Genomic DNA, 23,632 nt, shown 5'->3' on the forward strand with positions numbered 1-23,632 from the left:
AGCCTATTGTTCAGACTGGGGACTTAAATACTAAAAGGAATTGACATCTGTAGTGTTTATTAATTATCAGTGATTGAGCTACCTGAAACCATTGTCTTCCTTGCTGCAGATGCATAAAACCATCCAGGACTGAGTTAGCACTTTACAGCCATGTAACTGACTCCGTAATAGTAATCTAACGGTTAATGTACATGGCCCCACAGTTTGGACTACAGGGATTTGAACTGCAGTGCACACTAGCATATTGCACTGTAATTCCCCCATGTGAATGCTCCAGCAAAATCTAAAAAGTACCCAGTTTGCATTAGTCCTCTTTAAAGAGAACTAAGTTAACATGAACTAGGTACCTTTTAGTTCACATCCGTAGCATGCACACAGAGAATTTACAGCACAGCAGACAAGTGCTTGCTCCAATTCACATCCTCATAGTCCAACCTGAGGGGCCGCATAGACAGCCTAACAGAATGAGGCACAACCCACACACTAGTAATTTGACACATATTTAAATAAATAAAGTATCTCTCACGTTCTTCACAGCTCCACTGATGTTTGTCCTTTGTTCTACCTTTCATAGTTGCCACAATCTTCCATCTACTTTCTTGGTCTTCTACGAGAACCCTACAATTGTGTCAACTTGTAAGGGGTCTGTGGCAGTTCATCTTTTTGTTCAATTTTGGTTCCTTAGTTTCTCCTACTGTCTTAGCCACCGCCCGCCCCCCCCACCCCGAAAAAACCTGCCATATTGCTGAAAGGCAAACTCATTAAAGAATTTAAAAAAAATCCTTTCTTGCCCCCGCCCCTTCCTTCTCTCTTCAGTTTTACTCCTCCTATTCCAGGTATAATCTCCTTTCCAGGGCACATTTCCCTCCTTACAAGGCTACAAAGCTATTCTCCACATACCTGCAATAATTTTTTTGAACTGAGAGGGAGTGGCTAGGATTTTCACCAGATATGGAATTGTGAAATAGAAGTAAATTCTGGGGACAAGAGCCTTGCTGATCTATTGGGAGGGATCAAGAGAGAGAAATGGGAGAAGGATGGAAAGAAATGCAATAATTACATTATTTTAAAATATATATTTTTCCCTTTTAGTTTGACAGTTTCATTTTCACTGCTTTTTCATAGTTTTTCCATCTGTGATAAAAATTTTAGTTTTCTGCTTCCACTGAAGGACCTGAGAATCTGATGTAACATCTTTGTTGCTACCAAACAACTTGAAAATCTGACTAGAGCAAATGTATTACAAGGAACCAGAATGCAGAGTTATGTATATTCACAGAAATATTGAGAAACCAGTAGCTGTTGGGCCAAGTAATCCACGTTCTGTGCAGTCTCCCCCAATACAACCAATGAAATTGTTGTATGCCGATTAATGTGGTGATTGGCTGAGTTACCTCTGCTATCACAATGGTCTAGGTCTCTTGGCATGACAGATACATGCCTTCCTGTCACATGGGTGTAATCTGTAAAGTTAAAATGGCCGAGAATTTAAAAATTAGATGTTTACAGACCATGAGTCCCAGTGACGACTGAACCTAGTGATATTCTGAACAAAAGGAGTTCTCAGCTATGCTTGTAGCTGTTTCCATTGCTTCACAACTCTCATATTCTAGGCTTTGAAGTGATAATCCTAGAATTTTACAGTGTCTCTCTCTCTCTCTCTCTCTCTCTCTCTCACACACACACACACACACACACACACACACACTAATTGACCGCCTTGCACTCTGGATGACCAACATCCAATCAGAATACAAGGATTCATACACAATGAAGGCCTACAAACCACTGTTTTTCCCCATGCCTGAAAGGAAGAAAGCTAATGTGCACGCGCACGTACACCCACCCAGAAAGTAGAACCATAAAGTACCTGGTGACTATCCCTAATAGTTCAAATCACTTGATTTTTATTGCATACTATCCTGCCCTCATTTCCATTTTTGTTTTAGTCTTTTGTTTTGCGGTGGTAAGTTTTTATTGTAAGCTCCTCAGGGCATTGATTTTGCTGTCTTATTTGTTTGTAAAATCCCCTGGCACAACAATGATATGCAAAATTAACTAAAAAAATAAATGTATGGCTGAGCACTAACTACACATGGATTATGCCTGTTACTCTGGGAGCTGCAGAATTAGAATAAACTGTACAAATACGTATACACAACTATAAAGCATCCCTGCACTCTTAACAGTTTATGTTATTCCATCTCAGTTATATATTTAAATTTCTCTGGAGTATTTTAAAAACATCTGTTCTAAAAGGTACTATACAAGTATTAATGGGCTAAACCCCATTATGCCCAAATAAATTTGCCCGAAAGCTTATGCCCAAATAAATTTGTTAGTCCCTAAGGTGCCACAAGTACTCCTTGTTGTTTTTGCTGATACAGACTAACACGGCTACCACTCTGAAACCTGATATAAGTATTCAGAGTAGCAGCCGTGTTAGTCTGTATTCGCAAAAAGAAAAGGAGTACTTGTGGCACCTTAGAGACTAACAAATTTATTTGAACATAAGCATTGCTCAAATAAATTTGTTAGTCTCTAAGATGCCACAAGTACTCCTTTTCTTTTTGATACAAGTATTGTTTACTCAAAAATCCTACAGGGTGCAACCCTTGTAGATTATCAATTAAATATATATTTTAAATATGTATTATACAGCCAATTGTCTAGGTAGATATTTAGAATACGTAATACTTTTTATATGAAAAATACTGTAGAGTAGTTACTGTATAAATCAAGTGGCGATTTTAACTTCAATGTTTCATATCTTACCAATTTAAAATAGCATTTAACTTTTATTAGGCTTACTGAACAAATTTCATCTCAAATATACATCCTTTCAAACTTATACAAGCACAGAAGCATCTGAAACTGGTACAATTTTAAATCCATAAGCAACATTTTATCATTGAACTATGCCCCAGAAAACGGTGGCTTAACATGAAAACAGGGACAACAATTCTAAGCAGTATGAATGCTCCGCTATAATGTTTTTAAAAAAAACTTGTCTCCTAATCTTGATTGAGGTTTGAAAGGAGAAAGCCTGTCGTTTTCCAGTGTAAATGTTGTGCAAAAGCTTTACAAATACAGATTTAAATCTGCTATTGCCATTACTAAAATAAATGAAAAATCTATAAGCAGCAATGAAACTGGCATGCAAATAAAGGAACTGTCAAGACATATATTGCCTAAAAATAAGCTTACAATAACTATTTTAAAGGCTGTGTGTGGTCTTACCCATATATTTTGGCAAGATGCACTTTCTGCAACCACAGCTAGATTCATCCAAAAGCAGTGGCACTGGAGAGTCTCTGTCTCACCTGTCAAAGTTGAAGAACGTTGTTCAGCAGACCACCATGAGTCCATGGATAGGATCCATAGCACTACAGCAGCTGTTCTTGATAAGTGTTTAACTATAGGGGAAAATACTTTTAAAAAAAATCTTCCATAAGAGGATCACCCTTAATACACATGTATTTAAAAACAATGAGAAACAAGAACTCTGTCATTTCTAAAATAAAACTCTCTGGACATTCATGCCATTTCAACATAAATGTTCTAACAGGTATTACTATCCATTTAAAAAAAAACCTCAATTTTAATAAATAATGATTAAAAATATTACATTTACACAGTAAGTGTACAATATTGTATTTACCTCATAAATTAGCCAAAGCATACTAAATGTCTCTTAGATCGTTTTATCAATATTGTCTGCAGTCAAATAAAACCTCATTAAGTTAGTCTGTCTTCACACATGAAAAGTAAATAAATGTTTTCTTGTTCTTAGTTCTTTTCTTAAGTACTGCATGAACAACGTCTTCCTGTCAAACCACAAATAGGTTAAGTATTTAGCCTCATCTCTTCTTTTGGGAGGGAGAAGGTGTAGGTTGCTTCGGTATGGTAAAAGGTATGTAAACTCAAGGTACAAATAAGACCAACCAGAAAAAAAATATATTAAAAAGTTGCCAATCTCATACCAAATGAAAATACAGAATGAATATCCCCAAAAGCTAGCAAAAAGAATATCAAAACTATGCATATAAAAATAGCAACTTCAACACCAATTAGCAGCATGCAGGCATTAAATTTCCAGAGGTGAATATTTTCTAAAAATAGTCACTGCTTTAACTACTGAGATCTCCAATTGTTTGACTAGTAGTAGTACTGAATCCTATAAGCAAAAAATGCTTTAGACAGATTACTTTCACTTTTCCCTAGATATATTTAGTGTACTAACTAGCATAGTTAGGATATTATTTTTCTTTGGTTTTGTCAGTAGCATGTTTGAAATAAATTTTATTAAGTGGTAGTGTATGTAACATTGCATTGTGGGTAGCAGTTTCCTGCCTTAACCTAGCCACATCCTCAGCTGTTATATGAGACAAGTTTCCCATATTTTCTGCAAGTTGACTTTTTTTTTTTTTTTTTTTTTTTTTTTAAAAGAAAAGACTGGAGAAAATACAAAAAGATTATAATATTTTTAAACAGCAACTATTGACTCCTTACTGGACTATATTTAACTAGAATGGCATTCTTACTTGCTGTACAGACTAAAATAAACGTATGGAGAACAGAACACCACAAATGATAATCAGAAAAATAACTGAGCAATAATGTACAAAAGCAGCAGTCAATCAGATATATTTGGCTTCTAAAATGCAGAAGCTTGTTCAAGGCCTCGATAGCAGGCAGAGTTTTTTCCATTATTGTTGTTGAAATGGCTATTATGTGACTTTTTTTCGGCATAATGACAGGAGGGTTAATAATCCAAGGCAACATGAAACAATGTTAAATTACTAGTAAATCAATCATTGATTAACTGAGAATTACTCTCATCTCAATCTATACCAAGATTTCTGTTTTAGGTTTAAACAGATCGTAACAGTAGGAGTCCAAAGAGAAGAAATCAGACAACCAGTAATTGCTTACAACAGAAGAAAAGATAATTTTTCACACAGAACCACAGACAATCAGTTTCATACCATTTATAGTTAAAATATTACTCAGGAGAAAAGGGGGGGAGGGTTTGACAATGTATATACAGGAAGGTAATCATAAAAAAATAAGGCATTTATTTGTTCAATACCCCGACAGTATTTTAGCAACAATGTCTATGAAAAGAAATATAAGTTGGCATAAAGAAGTATTTTTATTTAGTACTATTCTTCTGCTAAATAGAAGGCAAGGTCTATTATAGCTTAACATACATGATACTGAATCTACTTCAGGCAACTGGAACAACGCTGGAAGTTTAAAATCCAAGTATACACTATACATGAAGTTTTTACAAAATGTGTAAATACTGTATTACACACCTACACAGGAATAAAACACTAAATCAAGTAAATACAGCACCACTGAGAAAGCTATAATCAAAATGAGACCGACTCTCTATGGATTGTGAATGTAGATGCCAAGTAGAGTGGCTTCATGCCGTCAGAAACAGGAAAATGCAGCACTGTTTGAGATAGACCTAAAGCGTCAAACCCAGAGATATTGCTGCATCTGAAGAAGTGGCATAAGGATACTCCACATTATAGAAGTCTGTCTTATTCTTCTGGGAGAAATAAAAGATAAGGAATAATCTATTCCTTTTTAAAAAATAGGTGGGAGATTCTTCTCTCACAGCAAGTTGACCATAACATAAAAAACTTTTTAAGTACAAATATACTCTCTACAGTGTATCCTATAGTTTATATGCTGTATAAAGTATGAGTGACAAAAAACAAAATGTTTTGAAATAAGGTAAAGCAAGGCTTGCAGGTTTTCAAAACAAATTTCCTAAAAGATAAAGGATATGATGGCATTAGTTTTGTGTTGAAATCTATTTTAATTTCAAAATGAGATTTAATTTATCAAAGAACAAGTCCATAATTTACAGAGCAAATTCTTTAGACTGATAAAGAACTTTATAAGTGTAATTATATCAGTGGCTTGAAGTAACCCCAGCAGAATATTTAAGTTAACTTTTCTTTCTATAGTTGTGTCTTTTAAACAAAAGTCCGAAGTATGAGTCTTCAATCAAGAGACTTTTTTATAGTGACTTTTCAGAATTAATACATCATCTTCATCACATTAAAAGTCTAAGCTATTCTGAAGAAACAAGTTGGCAGGTATGTCTGTATAAGTTTTTGCTTCAGAAATCTCATAATTAAAAGATTACTCGAACAGCAAGAAAACATTTCTGACAGTGAGAAAACAAATTTAAATTCTAAATGAATATAGAAAATGTCTAAAACTACACTTCAGTCCCACATTGGTATCAATGTGTTTCTACAGTTCAAAGATCTTCACCCTGCCAAATGGAGAATTTATTGTAGTGATCTTAATCTTGATATCAGAAATGAATAAAGTTGCCTGTGGCTGTTCAAAAGTCCATCTAAATTACGCAAGTACTGAAAGGGAAAGTTAATGGAATATATTGAAGCTATGCAAGTCAAGGCAATCAAAAAAATTCATCTTGGGTCAGTTTTATTTTAATGTACCAAGTTCAGAGATCCAGTTCTCTGCGGTGAGTAAAACGTTCAGTTATTAAAGAAATTAATAGTAATGAATGTTGGGGCTTCTGTCTTCTAGAATTAGAAAGATTGGGCTTAAATATGGGAAAATGTAAGAGTTTGCCTCCAACAGTAAAGTTATCTATGATAGAAGATAACTGAATATACTAACCTAATACAATATCTGAAACTTTTGCAATGTGTACACGTATTTGCAGAGATGTTTGTACTTACAATTTGAAATTTCACAAATAATAGGGGCAAAAACCTCCAAATGCTTTTATTACACTAAAAGTTGATTAGACTTCTAATTCACACGTGTATTTTCTTTATATAACAGAATTAGTGCTCTATTTCATCATTTTTATGTCTTTAACTGCTTTCTCAGTGATAGCACCATCATACAATAAAAATATATATTTAGGGATACAAGAAACCCACCTTTAAAGGAACAGGTGGGGTTTTTGTTTGGTTGGGTTGGTTTTGGTTGTATTTTTTTTTTTAAGTTCCATATAGCTATAGATATAGCTATATAGATAGATAGATATATCAGGTTATTCACTGCCTAATAGGTTCTTATTTTAAGGAACGGTCCTAGAAATTTGGCAACCTCTATAAAACAGGGAAAGTGTTGAATTGAAGACAATATAGTTTACATTCCAGTACACATTATGCTGAGATGTTCAGAAACAGGATTGGTTTTATGTTTCTCTGATAAGTATCTGCCAAAGAAAAAAGTTTTACTGAAATCCTCCTTTCCTATCTGCTCTCTCCCCACTCCATCAACCTACACAAAATAGGGAGAACCTGATCTGCCCCACCCATCAACAGATTAGTTTCACACCTCTTCTAGTCAATTGCTTATTGCAGAAGCAGAGGAGGAGATAAAGGGAAAAAGGAGTGAGGGAAGCCAACTGCCAGAGACATACTAATGAGGAGTTTTACAAATAAATGGATGAAAAATGCTTAGAAAATTTTACGTCTGTATTTCTTTTCTGCCATTCTTCTGCCTCTCCCAACCAAAAAAAAAAAAAAAAGGAATTATAAAATACAGTACTTATACTATACAATCATGCTAACAAGAAAATGAGTTCTACACAAATACATGTCCAGAGGGGGCAAAAATAAGACAGTTTCTTAAAGATGTTTCCAATTTTGTTCTGAATCTGAATGACCAAATCAAGACTACTGAACACATTATTCCCTACTACACACAGCATTTTGCAATTTATTTCAAAGTCTATTATAAACAAAAAATACTGCTTTTGTTAACACCGTGTCCTGATACAGTAAACCCTTATATTAAACAAAGTTAAAGTTATAGTCTGTTAAGTATATAAAAATAGATTATACATATGCATATGTTAAGTGTTTAAGCCTTACATATGCATCAAAGTGACGTTTCATTTTCAAAGTAAGCACTAACATTAACTGCTGAATAAAACTATTAACAGTATCCCTCAAAAAGTATAAGAAAATACTGTTTCTCTGAAACACTAGCATTACAATAAGCAATTGATGTTAGCAATCAAAATTCCACAACCAGCACAATTCATGCTGTTCGGTAACTTCTATATTAAATTGTTGAAGTATTTTTATTCAAAAAGCATAATTTATAATACAGTACTCAAAGTAGTTACAATATACAAATTACAGATTCAGCAAAAACGCCAACACTGATATATAATTGCACTTAATTTTCATTATATAAAGCTGCCAGCTAATCTTGAAGGTACATAAGCAAGACAGACATGATTTAAGATTTGTAAAGGAATCCCCAGACTAACGCTTCTATGACAGCCAATTACAGTACAAAACACAGCCCAACAAGCAGTCTGCTACCAGACCTTAGGAAAGGTAAAGTTTCTTACAATGAGTTACAGATTCACAAGTATAGGAAGACAAGAAGAAAAAGAAAAACAGAAGGAATCCAGCCACCCAGCAAATATGAAGCAGACCCAAGATTGTGATACAATCCAAAGATGTAAATTATTGTAAATCATCACTATTGTTCAGAATTTCACACAGCCACTTGCACCAATATTGCTTACTTTTCCACAGACACAATAATGAACAAGAGAAAGAACGAAAGGGGGTGAAAAAAGGGGGGGGGGGGAAGCCTGCACTGAGAGTACAAATAAAGTTCTGCTGTCCATATGCTTTAACTGTACAGGAGTTTGGGCTCTTTCAGCATTTTGTATTCTCTCCAAATCCTCATGAGTCACAAAAATTAAAAAGCTATATCCTTCTGGATGCCAGGAAGGGCCTTGCCACAGGCCTTTTGTCAAAATAAAATAAAAAAAAAAAAAAGAGAGAGAGAGAGAGAGAGGAGAGAAAGAAAAGCCACAGTGGTAGGCAGTCCCACTTTACTTTGAGGACTGTGATGTCACAAACCACATGATTCTGTCTCTCCAGTAACAGTGCTTGCAAAAAAAAAAAAAGGAGTTTTAAAGCTTTTGCTTTTTTGGATTATGTGAATGCTTCATTCGCCTCACAAACAACCACAGAACCACAAGTGCGGTGCAAACTTTCTCCAGGAGGATAGCAAGAAGCCTCTGGTTTTTAAATGGTTAATCTCCGCAGGTCACTACCAGCCACTGAGACCAACAAAGTCAGTAAGTGCTCTCTAACCACAGTCTATGCAGTAATAGTAGGTCCTTCAAATATTTGCTCATTCTCTTTTTTGTTTTGTTCCTTGCTTTTCACATTATCAGTGCTACACAATTTTTGGACAGAAAAAAACAAATACGGAGTTTATGCACTCCAGGCACACTAATACTAAAACCAGGTTTGGGTATGGTTTGTATTTTCAGTTTAAGGCTTCAAGCAGTATTTTCACCAGAAGATACAAGTTGTGTGTGAAAACAGAGAAGGACTATGGCATCAAACAGTCTGTTCAGCTCAGTGACACCATGTCAGCAAAACTTCTTTTGGGGTAAGTATTACAATGTTTGTTTAATTCTATGAAGGATCATTGATTGTCATCAAAACAAAAATCTGTTAAATAGTATTTTTTGTGTTTAAAATTCAATACTTGGGTATAGTCATGAAAAAAGAGGTTCCCATAAATAACGTATGCAGATTTAAGAATTAATTTGTTAACTGACAAGCTAGGCAAAGTGAAGTTGCTATACTATACTCCACTGTTTGACAGCAGGTGTGCTGTCACCTATGTGAGTCAAAGTTTCCAGTTACATACATTTAGCAAAGTAAGATACTGCTCTGAAAAAAGTAAAAAGCTTATTAAAATTAAAGTATTAAATTAATACAATCAACAATATCACAGAAGACCACCAGGTGAAGAACCTGGGAAGAAAATGTGACATTTTATAGAGCTCCAGCATCTTTGCAATAGACAAATGAATTACTGAACTAATACTGCTAGTTCTCTGTATCTGAAGAAAAATAATAAAATGTAAGACTTAGCAACCTCTCCTACATAATTGCCCTACCATTGTCTTAGATATTTTATAAATTAAGAAAATTAATTTAGTATATATGCACTCAAGTATTCAGTGCTAATCCACAGCCAATCCCAAAATCTGTTCATTTGTTTCCACACTTTCACAGCAAAGCATGCATTACAATGCATCAGCTCTTTAAAAACAGTTTTTCTAACTACATTTGAGTCATGAATTAGCCGAGATCCTTTTTCCATAAAAACTATTCATCTGCGAAAATAAAGCAAAATGTGGATGACATTCAATTTGACTTGTAGTAGCATTTTTATAACAGCTCTGTATAATAGTATGTTGCCAAATATCAGCTTGGATATTCGGAACTGTAAATAGGTCTTAAAATGTCTTCATGAAATCATATAATGAATTATACATGTGTATATTTACATACATGTCCATATGGAGAGTACACACATACACTGTAAAGCAATACTGCTAACATCATTTTAATTTTAAACCTTCCTCCCTGATCAGTTTTTAAAATCAATATAAATGAATACATTTTAACCCTCTATTAATGACCATTAAATAAAACTGAATGAGACTGAATAACTTTTTCTGATTTATATAAAATTCAGAATACAACTGAGCTTTAGCTGAAAGAATGACAGTAAAATGCCGAACAATGTTAATATTTGATCAGTGGTCAGATATACATGCAAGATTTTTTCACTGAAACATTTATTGAGACAGGTCAATAAAACTATCTGAATTATCTGAAAGAACACCACAAGAAAAGCATATGAAAACTTACAAGATTTTCTTAATGCTGTCCATCATGCTGAACCTATGTTGGGGCTGTAGCTAAACCTTTACCTCCCCTCCTCCACCACTCCAACACTTTAAAGAACAAAAAAGATGCTAGAAATGCTTTCAGCACATACACCTAGATTAAGTTTATATTGTAACTAGCTGATGGTTGGAGTTCCCTTTACCCCTCCTACTTCACACATTTTAACTGGCACAGTCTGTGAGCACAATCAGACATGAAGAAAGTTCATACTTAAGGACAGACTGTTTCATTTATGATATACAAAGCATTGATACTACTAATTAGTGCTACTTCTCAGTACTAGCTGTCTGAAAGTGGTCACGCTGAGGTATACTACACGTAATACTGAAGTAAAACATGGACACAAAAAATAGACAGCATTTCTATTAAAACTGCTGTCTTAATGAAGAACAGCCAAAGTGAAGCCAGACCACATTATCCCAGTGTTTACAACAGGAAATACAGTTTACATGTATAGGGACTTTCTTTTGCTTTTACTTCCAAAAGAGATTAGGAGAAAATTTGTTGGCTAAAATCATCATAAACATGCAGTGGTGACTGCTTAATTCATCTACTTTTGGACGTTCTTTAAGCTACTGAATAGTGTTGCAACATGCTAACAAATTCTGCACAGGTATGTAAGGTTGGACAAGTAAATGTGTCCTTTGAGACAAACTACAATGAATTTCTAAAGTAAAAGTAGACTGTCTCTAACTTTATATTTAATCTTTGAAAATAAGAATAGAAGCTATAAAATCCAAGTTACTCATCCATTGTTTCCAAATTAACAAAATGGTGAGGCTATATATCAGAATGCATAATCCAACTATCATCTTCATTATAGTCAGGTCCTGCATTTAGTCTCCTCCCATTCTGTTCTCCAATTTATTCCTATTGGGCCTGTTAAATTTGATGAGGTTTTTCTTAAGAACTGGACCTGTGAAACTAATGATGACTTGTGATAGTGCCAAGAAAGTAGAGTGCATCACACCTCTAATCTGTTTATCAATAAAGTTTAGCCGTATCTCTGCAAATTTTTATTTCACCTGATGCAGGGGATCTTCTGTAACTTCAAAAGGCATATGTTCCTACTTAATCTAATACATTCTGAATTATCCAGAAACTGTGTTCTGGGTTCATACTACTTTTGTACAGCACAGGAACACTTAGCGCTAAATCCAAGTTTGGACTGTTCTGCCTGTGTATACTTACATTCTGAATCTTTTACATTAAACCTATTAATTTTGAGTTTGCCAAGACAGTTATATTTTTGTACCTATGTTTAAACTAAAGCAACAATAAATTGCTCAGAATAAATTCTACACAACAAATAAAAATCACATTGTTGAAAAACGTCCGGTAGATGTGATTTACACAGGATCTTCCAGATCATGTAGTACTTCTCAAATACATACCATATCAGTTATAAACAACAGGAACCATATTCTGCACTGATGTATGTTCTGTGCATCCTCTTTGGCTTCAGTGAAGTTGCCCAGAGTGTAAATCAGACAAAAATTTGGCCAATACTCTAATCTAACTTTTTGTAATTGACCATGGTAGATGGATGTAATAAGTGAAAATGAAACTTATCAAGCCTATAAGAAGAAGTTGTACCACTTGTATCATGATACTAAACAACATGTATATTTAAAAAAAAACATTCAAGAACTGATTATGAGCTGCTCTAACCACTTTGTAACAAATTTATTTTTGCATTTATATTAAAGTAGACAATTTAGAAGAGGATCCAAAATATAGAAATTCAGAAATCAGAAAGCTATACATTTCTGTGGACTAAAAGAAGAAAGCATCTATAAATTCTACTTCTAGATTTCATAATCATAAAAATATGAACTCAACCAATTTTAATCATTACTTTTGTTTGTATTAAAATATAAAGCAAAGTGCTCATAATATAAAGTATAATATGAAACACAACAAATAGATGACTATTCTCATTCACATAAAGAAGAATGGATTCCCCCCACTACAGCTTGTAAGCATATGAAATATACATGACTACACTGTATTTTTAAATGGTTTGTAAGGAACAAAATATATTTATTCGTTTAATTACCTCCTTTGAACTAACCACTGATCGTCTGGATTGTTCAATCAGCATTGCTGATGTAAAATTCACTAAGATAGAAATGTTCCAGTTTGTTAACAGAACACTGAATGATCTGATGGTTAAATAAACTAGGGAAGAAAAAAACAACCTAACTCATTAAAGGCACTAAGATTTTATCAAGCATACAGGATTAATCTTTATTGAATAGAACCATTCACAAATCAAACCTTACTCTACTTCAATACTTTCATAGAGCGCTAATCAATTACAAACCTTTTCTAGTGATTCAAAAATCCATGTGCTTTTAATTTTATACACTGGTGGTCTAAAATATAGTACTGAGGCCGAGCTAAGTCATTCTGTATTGCAACTTTGCTTTTTTCAATAAATATTCATCTAGAGGTTTTCTTAGGGAGAACTGCTCATATGAAGACTGTGGTAATATTTTTATACTGTACCTCCTTGTTGAAGCAGAAGGTTAGGGGTTACCTAAATACCTCAACTGTATATACAAAAAAAGGAAAAGGTAAGTATTCACATGAAAAATCCAAAGGGACTATATTATTTATTTTTGCATTTCCTATGATTAATGATGCACCAGTGCATACTTGAAAACTCAAGTCAAAATAGGGTAACACCTCAAATTCTTTTACAAACTGTACAAATATCAAACTTCCATGCTGTATTAACTACTCTACCAGAAATATTTAAAGACTTTACCACCCCCACATTAATAGTATAACAATAATACTGCAAGTCCTCCCAAACTGTGAGACTTCTTGGTGGTGGTCTGACTTAATATTAACCTTAAAATGTATTTAATAGTATAAAAATACCATTCATTTTTTATTTATTTTTCCTACCTGATTTGCTTTTAGAACAACATCCAGTTTAGTACTTTTTATGGCTAGTATATGTTCAAAACAGTCTAAACCAGTAATGGAGACAAACATCATTTATGCTTTCAGGTATACATGGAAAAGAAATTAATATGCAAAATATTCTTGCAAAGAGGGCTGAAACTATACACTGCAGCTGGTTCCTACTTTCATGTAAAAGCTACATTATAAATGTGTTTAATTACCTGTCATACATTATGTAACACACCCATGTCCAATAGACTTCAGTGGAAGTTAAAGAATACAAGGCAGGGCAGAAGTAGGCCATACTGGTTTGATTACAGAGGTGCAGAGCACCCACAGTTCTCAGCCTCAGCCACCATGAAAGTCAACAGCAGCTGTGGGTGCTCAGCACCTCTGAAAATCAAGCCATATGTATGTTATACTCTATGTACCTAATAAAATTCAGTACTGTGTATTTTAGGTGATGGAGTTGTCAGTTAATAAGGGTTACAATAAACTGCCACATTTACATAAACGGTATTCCTGGAGTACAAAATATTTTAATTATGGGGGGGCCTCAAGATAAACAGCAAACTTAACAAAATCGTGAAGCATTTTAGGTTTAAACCTGAAATACTGAAAGAATCAAATTTGCCATGGTTTAACTGCAGTGTAAAAGTATTCAATTGTAATATAGAAAAAAAAAGATTTAGATTACTCAAGAGGAACAAACACCAAGCAGATTAATTTTATGTTGATAAATGTATTTCAATCTCAAAAAATAAATTAAGAAACCTTACACTATCTTCAAAGGGGTTTTCCTTGTAAATTTTGCCAGGCTTAAGAGCTGACCACAAGTTTTTGTCCATGGACAGCAGACATCCACAAAGTGCACCAGACATCCACCCAGTCCACCACAGTACCTCAACAAGAAACTACCGTTATCAACAAACAAATTGCATTTGGCTTATATTATTTACAATAATAGTCTCTCTCTCTCTCTCTCAAACTCCTCTCTGCAGGCTTATGGGGAACAGAGTTTGTGGGGGGAGGCGTGCGTCTTTTGCTCTCAGGTATTTGTTTTTAAGTTAATAAAGTTTAAATCTAAGAGCACGTTTCCTTTCATAAACATGCTCTCCTCTACAAATAAATATAAGACTTACCACTTAATATGTTGAAAAACACACCCTAAAGAGAATATTTTAAAGATGAGCACAGGGACAAAATATCCCTTTAAACTTGAGTTACTGTATCATAAAACAGTTCAACACTTCCAATAAAAAAGTTCATTATTCATACATCTGTTTCCTGTATTTTTTTTTATTCTGCTTGTTAGCATGCAGTGTACTGATCTAGCCTTCCTCATGTAGCTATAAGTTTCCTATTTAATGTATAAACTTGTTTCCAGAGGGCGGGGGAAGGGGAGAAATATTGATTCACTGACTGCTAAAATCATTTTAAATTGGTTCAATTAAATTGCTGAGTGACTTATTCAATATTTCTTTAAAATATTCTAATTTACCAAAAATATTTGTTTTATTTTATTATTGTGAAACAGCAAGTCTAAGTAAGTTGTTCTCTTTTCTTTAAATAAAAAAGTACTTTAGAAATTCAGACATTTTCACATAACATTTACTCTATTCTCAACAGTTTATTTCAGGAGTATTTTCTCATCTCTTTTAATAAAACAATCTTTATTACAACAGTGAAGGTTAAAACCATTATTTCCTCTGCTGTCTGGTTTTCAAGAAATGTTACATTCATTAAAGTCAGGCAGTCCCGGAATTAACAATAAGTTTTAACTTTTAACATGCTATAGCTAAAAACCCTGTGGCAAAGAACTTTTGGCAGGAAGTCAATCCAACAGGGTTTGTTACAGTATTTCTCTGATAGACAGTGATTTTTTATTCACATACTGTATTTCATTGGAATTGCTAGTTTCTGAGAATAAATAATTAAATAATTTAATATTCATTTTCTTACAGAAAAAAGTCTAAACTCAGATCTTATATGTATTTATCCCCCCTGAATTTATCCGAACCGTAAGTGTGCCAAACCATTGTTTAACTTATCCCTTTTGGTCAGATATCTTGCATCTAAATCCACTTTGTGGTTTAGTAAAAGAGAAAGACAGAGGCTGCCAGTTTCATAATATTTTATTGTTCAGAACAAAAAACCTAACCCAGATCACAACGAAAATCAATGGTAACATTAACAATGTGTATGAGCATATATACTCATGCGCACACCCACAAGCGCTGTTCTTTCTGAAACTGGAGTTATTGTATAAAATGTTATATTTTACATGTATTACCACCTGTTATTATAGCAGGTGAATTAATATTTTGCCAAATGAACTTAATTAACATCACCACCACACAACAATTTAACAAAAGATAAAGAGGCATTTTATGAGAAAATATACAGATATATCTGTATTTATATTTCTGTACACAAATGTATCCATTTACTTCTGATTGCTATATTTTTTTCAAAGTATCTGTATATCATTTAAATAAGGATCAGAAAACAGAGTTAAAAGAAACAGTATTTTTATTTGTCTGTGTGGTACTAGGAAGGGTAATATTTCTTCTGAAAAATGTTAACGTATCACTGTGTATATGCAAACATGCATGCACACATGTGCACACATATATACAGTTGATGCATTTACATTTTTAAACAGAAAGATTACCATCTAGTACCACACAGACAAATTTAAATAATCTGATTGCTTATTTTAATTCTATACTTTCCCATATCTACTTCTAAATACCTGTATTTTTCTAAGAAAATATCTAATAATTTAAGTTAGCATCTAGTAACCTACCACTATAATTATATAGGGGTGGTATGTACTATCACATTCTAGTTTATTAACAGTCTGAATTTCATAACATTGTTTACAAATCTTTGCAATGCACAGCTTATTCTTTTAAGATATTAGGACATATTGCAATATACTTTTTTGGGCGGGGATCTTGTCTTTGTATTTGCAATGTCTACTGATAGCACAATATAAATAACAGTGGTAGTACCATAGTAAGTGATGCTTCAAATACTTCATTTAAAAAAAAACTGGCAATACCTCTAGGAAAATGTGTATGTAAGGAAACAGATCTATTATGATACCTTTTCTAATACATACTCAACAGAAATTGCATTTCTGGATATCATGGTTGAGTTCACCTTGGCCAATTAAGAGTTAAAAATAAAGACAGACCACATTTTTTTAAACCAAAGTTGTCTTTCCTGTATAGCTCCTGTTTATGACAAAGTGCAATATACTATTTCTACAAGTGATGAAACAAATTCATCACACTCTAGTTAAGAATTCTATGATGAAACAAAATGCTCTCTTCAGCCATTAAAACGTGATTTCCCTATATCAGTATTTTTATTAATGTCAGTATCAGCCTTATTGGAGAAAAACCAAGAGTCAGCTTTGGCGGAGAAGAAAATAGCTGTAGCTGAACAGAAGTTTAGATGTAAACCTGCTCAAAGTTAAGAGCCTTTTCTGAGACACGACCCACTAAAATTGTTTATTCTGAGAACAGTGAAACATGCTACATCATGTTGATTGCATATCTATATTTTAATGGTAATTACCTTCTGTAAATACCACATTTTACTTAATTCTTAAATAGAAAACAAACGAGTCCCAGTCACTTTAGGCTATCAAAAGATTTGTATAATGTAGCATGGGAAGGCTTTATTAATGAGAATTACTGAGGGCTATAGTTATTAACTGAAGTACAATACCCAAGTATAGAAGCAGTTTTGTAATGGGAACACTTTAATGAGTTTGCACTGTATGTGTGGTTCTAATATAATCTGTGCATCTTGCTTCCCATAGGTAATGGCTACCAATATAAATTTACAACTGAATTTATCTTCTTAGTTTTCTGATCCAGAATATCAAAGTTTAACGCAACTGTTCTTTTAAAACGTGAAGTAAACTAAGCTATAACAATGAATGGCCTATTTAAAATTGACAGGACCAGAAAACAGTGACTATTTACATAGGCAGTGTACCTTAGTATACACTAGTAAAAATGTTCTCTTTTCCCAAAAGGATTTTATGCATAAAGGGCATTCACTTCACTTCCTTTCCACCACCATCTCATCCAACTTTCTACATTCAAGACTACGTACTGTATTTTTTGTTGTTATTCAGTACTCCATCTGCTTAAGAGGCATAAATTGAAAATCTACAGAAACATTAAAAAATTCAAAGACACAAGATGATATTTTTACTGAAATTTTATTACAGGAAACCAACAGCATTCAAAGAAAATCCAGTCACATACAGACAATATAATAATTCACACAGTCTAGTTAGTATCAAAGATTTTAATTTAGCACCAAACACGAGCCTGTGTATTTTACTCACTTAACAGACAATTTCAGATGGTAGCAAGAATAAATAGAATTTCAATGCAACAATGTGGCCGCATAATGCATATGCAAGATCCGGAATGATTTTTTAATTTTACACTATATTAAGAAGAAGATGTTAAGTCCATAGATATTATTCTATATGCTGATTAACTCAATCAGGCCTTCCCTGTTATGAACTAAAATTTTCCATCTCTCTCTTTCTCTCTAAATATATATATATATACACACACACACACACACACACACACACACACACTTTTTAAAACACAAAAATCTTGTGCGAATCTTAAAAAATTCAGAATTAAACAACTTGTCTAGATAAACAGAGAAATCTTTTCTGTATGTTTAGTCCTACATAATACATTATATCTCTATAAAGATATCATATAGGAACAATATACAGGACTGAAAGTAAAATAGCCTTATTTTGCTATGCACTCCGAGGGATAATATTAATTTACTAAGTAATTTTAAGGCACATGTGCAATGCACATGTATAGAATTTACTTGATGTGACTAACTTTCATATACATACACATGAAATGGAATGTTTCAATTCTGATAAAAAAATATGCATAGCCAGATATGGGATAATTCACTGACCAAATTTTCACTATTGAAAAACATCTTAAAGATAAAAATCCAGTTACTAGTAGTGTGCGCTTTTTACCCTGCCCTGAGAATGATTTTCCCCATAGTTATTTTTAAGATGCTTCTAAAAATTTAACAGAAGCTCATCTCACATTCTTAAAAAAGAAATGAGTTTGCACATAACATTCTTAAAATACGAGAGCAACAAAATTTAAAATATACATAAAATCTGAGCACTAATCCCATTCATATGATCTTGAAATCATTTGATATTCATCACATCTATATTAGAAGTGTCAATGGGGTAGCAGCATAACAGATACACAGAATAAGACATAGCTCTACTTTGCAATAGTGAAATTGAGTAGTTCTTCGATGTGAAGGCTTTTAAAATATGATAAATCTATCAAAATACAGTGCTGTCAAAATGCAAGATTGCCTACTGAACTATTCAGATGTACTGAAAAAACAGCATATAATGGCTGCAGCATTTTATCAGATATACATAAAATTAGAAGAATTCAAATTAATTTATAATTGTTGGACACCTTAGGATTCTCATTTGTCTCAAAATGGATTTAAAAGATTCCTCTAGCATTTTGTGCTTCATTTTGTCCTTACATACCTGGTTTTTATCAATTACTGAAGTATCTTCTCCCTTCTTGTTGAAAAAGAGTCCTTTAAAACTTAGAGCACACAGTACAATATTTGAGACATATATACATAAAGACTTTGAAAATACTCTTATTATTCAGTAGCTCAGAAAACCTGACTTTTTTTAGGCTGATGATATCTTCTAGAAGAAACACAGAAGTCTGCATACAGTAAGAAGCCTTTAGAGTAACCCCTTTTTGCTGTACCGTAATGATCTGATCCAGAAATTCAAGGGTACCTTAAACAACGGGCTACCTGTTCTAGCCATGCTTAGGAATGTGGCCAAATCATTTTTATTGATTTAACCTTTATAGGAATGCTACATATCCTCAGAGCAAAACATTTCTAATGCATTAATAATATGATACACCTCTGAGAAGTTATGAAAAAAATTAAGACAGACTAATTCCCTCCCCATTATTATTATTTTTCTTCCAATCTATTGATCAACAAGCATTCACAAGTTAAATGTAAACTGACAAAATAATTTTTCTGGATTGGTGGGATAAAGTAGGAACTAAAATGCTTTACAAGATTAAGAACATCCAGCCTACCTTTGTTTAAGAAATAAAAACTTGTGAACTGATACAAGTTAGCCAAGATTCTAAATACTCCTTTCATACTAAAATTACACATCAATCATGTTACCTGAAAACATATCAAGTTAAATCTTTCAGAAATTACAGTCCTTATTGAATAAACTAAGCTGCATGCTAGTAATATACAGAGGGCTTACAGAAAGAGGTCTGTATCTCTCTCAAGAACTCCAAAAGTAGCAATTCTGAAATTCCTTCAGAAGCAAAGGTTAATTTTACTTATATTTCAAAACAATAACTTCATAATATAATGGTTCATCATCAATTGATTTGGAACTCAGCTTTGAAGAGGTTATACTTTTGTATTTATTCTCCTCTTCAATATTATGAACCACACATCTTCATTCCCAGGTATGACTTGTTTTTTCAGAAAATAAAGTAAACTACTCTCACTTGCTGGAATTTTGTGTTGTTTTAAAAGTTTAACACAATAAACCAAGTGTGGAAATAGTGCCTACTACAATTATTGTCTAAGAAAGGTAAACAAAATAGTAACGTTGTTCAAATGAATGGAGAAATGTGGCCAGTAAAGTGATGCTTTTTCAAATAATTACTAACAGAGAGAACTGCAGGACTGCATGGTATATTCTTCCATACTGCAGAGAAGGGTATACTGAAAACATTTTAGAGGGGCACTATAATATACAATAGAGCAGCTTGTTTATCTTTTATTTCCACTAAACATTTGTTCTCTCTTTTTCCTGAAAATAACTGACTACAAAGCACTCATATGAAGCAGCTTTTCTTCTAGATACAAACATATATGCAAGATTATAAACAAAGTTAAATATTTCAACAAATTTGGATAAATGTCTACAAATGTAGTACAACATAGTTATTAAGCCTATTTTAAGACAATGAACTCTAATGTTAATTGGAGTGACACCTGCATATCAAAAGGAGAATTTTATAATCCTATATGCAATTGCTCTACATGTTGCATTTTTTTTTACTTTTTGGAATTAAGCATATAATTTATGTATTAGAATATATACTATTACACATGTGCCTAAACCAAAATCCATTACCTCAATACCTTCATATTTTCAAAAGACTCAGATCAGGACCTAAAGTTTGTGATTTATTACTATTTCTGTAATTAGCCAAACTAAAACTCCAGATCTGATGTGCACCAATTAACTTTTGAAGAGAGAGCCCAATTCTGCCATCTTTGGTCATGCTATGCAGTAAGATTTCAGTGGGATTTCCTGCAGGTACTACTCACTGCAAGTAATTATGGCACAACCAGGTCAAAATCTGCATCCTAAGCCCATATAAAGATGGGTAATTTATCTGGTTCAATCTTCTAATCATCAATATGGCATTCCCACCTCCACACACACACACACACACACACACACACACACACCACTTTCAGTGGTAAATTAAATTGATATCTGAGTTACCTCACAATATATAAGATATTAGAATACATCATACAGTAAACCCACATTGTAATTCCTGAACAGTGCCATGTGTAAAGAGCGATGGTATCACTGAGATCTAGGTGTTATTTTCATGGCCATTTGTGGGAAGGTGCGGGGGTGGGGACAGACCCAAAAGCAGAACCGAATACAAGTATGTAGGCATCTAGGTAGTAAATAGAATTTGTGAACTTTGAAGAGTAAGTTGTGAACTAGTCCCCTTGCAAGAGAAAACCCTTTGTTTGACATCTTTTCAGGAACCTCCAGGATAATATATTTACTGATGGTTAGGGCTCACTGACTTTGCCAGACTAATAGACAAAGTATCTCACTGTGCCATCCATGGTTTAGAAGAGGACGTACAATATTCCTTGTGGGACAGTACCTCGCTTGCATCTCAGTGTCTTGATCTAAGTTCAGTTTTGTTTTCAGCCCCTTCTCCTCCCAGGCTACCATTATAGTATAGAATACTATCATCACTTTCCATATGTGGTACATCATAAACTTGGATGTGCTCTATCTGTAAAAGTTTTACCAACACAGCTAAGTCAGTTGGGGATGCAATTTTTTTTTTTTTTTTTTTTTTTTTTTTTTTTTTTTTTTTTTTTTTTTTACACAAACAGTTACAAAAGTATAACCGTGCCTACACTGATATAAGCTCTTTTATATATGACTATAATTGTATCCACGCTAGATTATTTTGACAGAATAACTATGACAGCAAAACCCTGTTAGTGTAGACAGGGCCTAATCCCATAGCATTTTGAAGCAATCTTCTAGTGAACCACTTAGGTTTCCAACCCCAAAAGAGATAAGCCTCCATTAGAACTCAGAGGGTGTCTACTAGGGATTTGCCACTGAAATGGTTGTCTCCATGTTTTCATACCAAGGAGAATTTCTGTAAATTACCCCGGAAATGGAAGTGTCAATAGCCTTGACTATGAAGATTTCACCCTATCAGAAAACATTTATGGGAGATGCATTGGAAACCCTGGAAACTTCTAACTTAAGTTTCACTGACCAAGAACAGAAAGATGAGGACATACAAACCTCTAGATATGTATGTTTTACTAGGGCATTTGGAAACTAATGGCCTACAGTACAAGTAGCCAAAAAAGAAAAAGGACACTTATTTTTCCTTCCTTTGGGGAATCTTGAACCAGCAAATTCACCTTGTATGCTTGAGAGGTTACAGCAGTAATTTTAATTATCCATATCTTGGGCAAGTGCAATCGTGGTTCCGGATGAACTAGGAAAATTAAGGAATTCTCTGTAGACCTGCTCCAGCCGTATGGGCATGACTATCTGTGAGCCCTTTACTAGACTTTCAGTTATTTAAAAGAAAAAAGGAGAAATTTTGTCACTAAGCAGGATTCACAACCACCCCATGAAATGACTTCTGTTCAGAGCATTGAATCCAAAGTAGGAGAAAAGAAACAGGGCCAAAGGGTTAAAGCATGTGACAAAGTCAGGAGAGTTGTGTTCTATTCACTGCTCTGCCAATGACTTTGCCCAAGCCACAAACTCTCTCAGTTTTCCCAGCAATAACATAGGGATAATACTTGTCTATCTCAGAGGATTTGAGACAATTTACTTATGTTTGCAAAGCAATGTGAGTATTTGCTAGAAGTTCTAATGAAATATTTACTATGATGATACAGTATACCTGTCTCAGCTTTCCATTGTGAGTCAATCAGCTCAATTAACTATCAACATCTATCATCAACTGCTCATGAGGGCTAGTGCACTTTGAAAAGGAGTACCCGTGGCACCTTAGAGACTAACAAATTTATTAGAGCATAAGCTTTCGTGAGCTACAGCTCACTTCATCGCATGCATCCGATGAAGTGAGCTGTAGCTCACGAAAGCTTATGCTCTAATAAATTTGTTAGTCTCTAAGGTGCCACGGGTACTCCTTTTCTTTTTGCGAATACAGACTAACACGGCTGCTACTCTGAAACCAGTGCACTTTGACTCACTGTCATGTCCTGATGGTTTGTGTTCAGAAGCTACCAGAGTTTAAAACTACCACAGCCTGTTAGAAATGAAGGTAGTCAGATGCAGATTAAGAGTATACAGCTATAGGTTACATAGGATATTATTTTTATACAGGTGTATATAACACCTTTGGTGTACCACCAAAAAATCTCACACTTGTTCTTGATATTTGGAGGAAATATCCGGGGTTGCGGAAGAAGTGTTTTAGAGTACATTCTGAATAATCCAGATTGCCTTCCCTGGTTAATAGTTCCTCATCATTCTGACATGCTTCCAGCATTTCCTTAGGAGCGAAGACCGATTAGTTTAATGATGCTGC

At 33.8% G+C, this 23,632-nt stretch overlaps 2 protein-coding genes and 1 long non-coding RNA gene across 3 annotated transcripts in view; 1 reads left to right on the top strand and 2 right to left on the bottom strand.

Moving 5' to 3' along the window:
• Positions 1-23,632, bottom strand: part of SUPT3H (SPT3 homolog, SAGA and STAGA complex component) — a 475,057-nt gene that overhangs the window by 403,162 nt on the left and 48,263 nt on the right.
• Positions 7,049-23,130, bottom strand: LOC122459196. Its single transcript, XR_006279710.1, has 2 exons — positions 18,283-23,130; positions 7,049-18,250 (listed from the first exon to the last, which is right to left on the bottom strand). It is a non-coding gene; the product is annotated as an uncharacterized LOC122459196 (long non-coding RNA).
• RUNX2 (RUNX family transcription factor 2) overlaps positions 9,366-23,632 on the top strand; it is a 211,331-nt gene continuing 197,064 nt past the window's right edge. The window contains exon 1 of the mRNA XM_038397368.1: positions 9,366-9,438. Within this exon, the coding sequence (XP_038253296.1) occupies positions 9,381-9,438 (58 nt within the window). The 5' untranslated portion in view covers positions 9,366-9,380. The remainder of the gene's footprint in view (positions 9,439-23,632) is intronic.

Source organism: Dermochelys coriacea, chromosome 3, assembly GCF_009764565.3.
Source record: "Dermochelys coriacea isolate rDerCor1 chromosome 3, rDerCor1.pri.v4, whole genome shotgun sequence".
Classification (NCBI taxonomy): Eukaryota; Metazoa; Chordata; order Testudines; family Dermochelyidae; genus Dermochelys; species Dermochelys coriacea.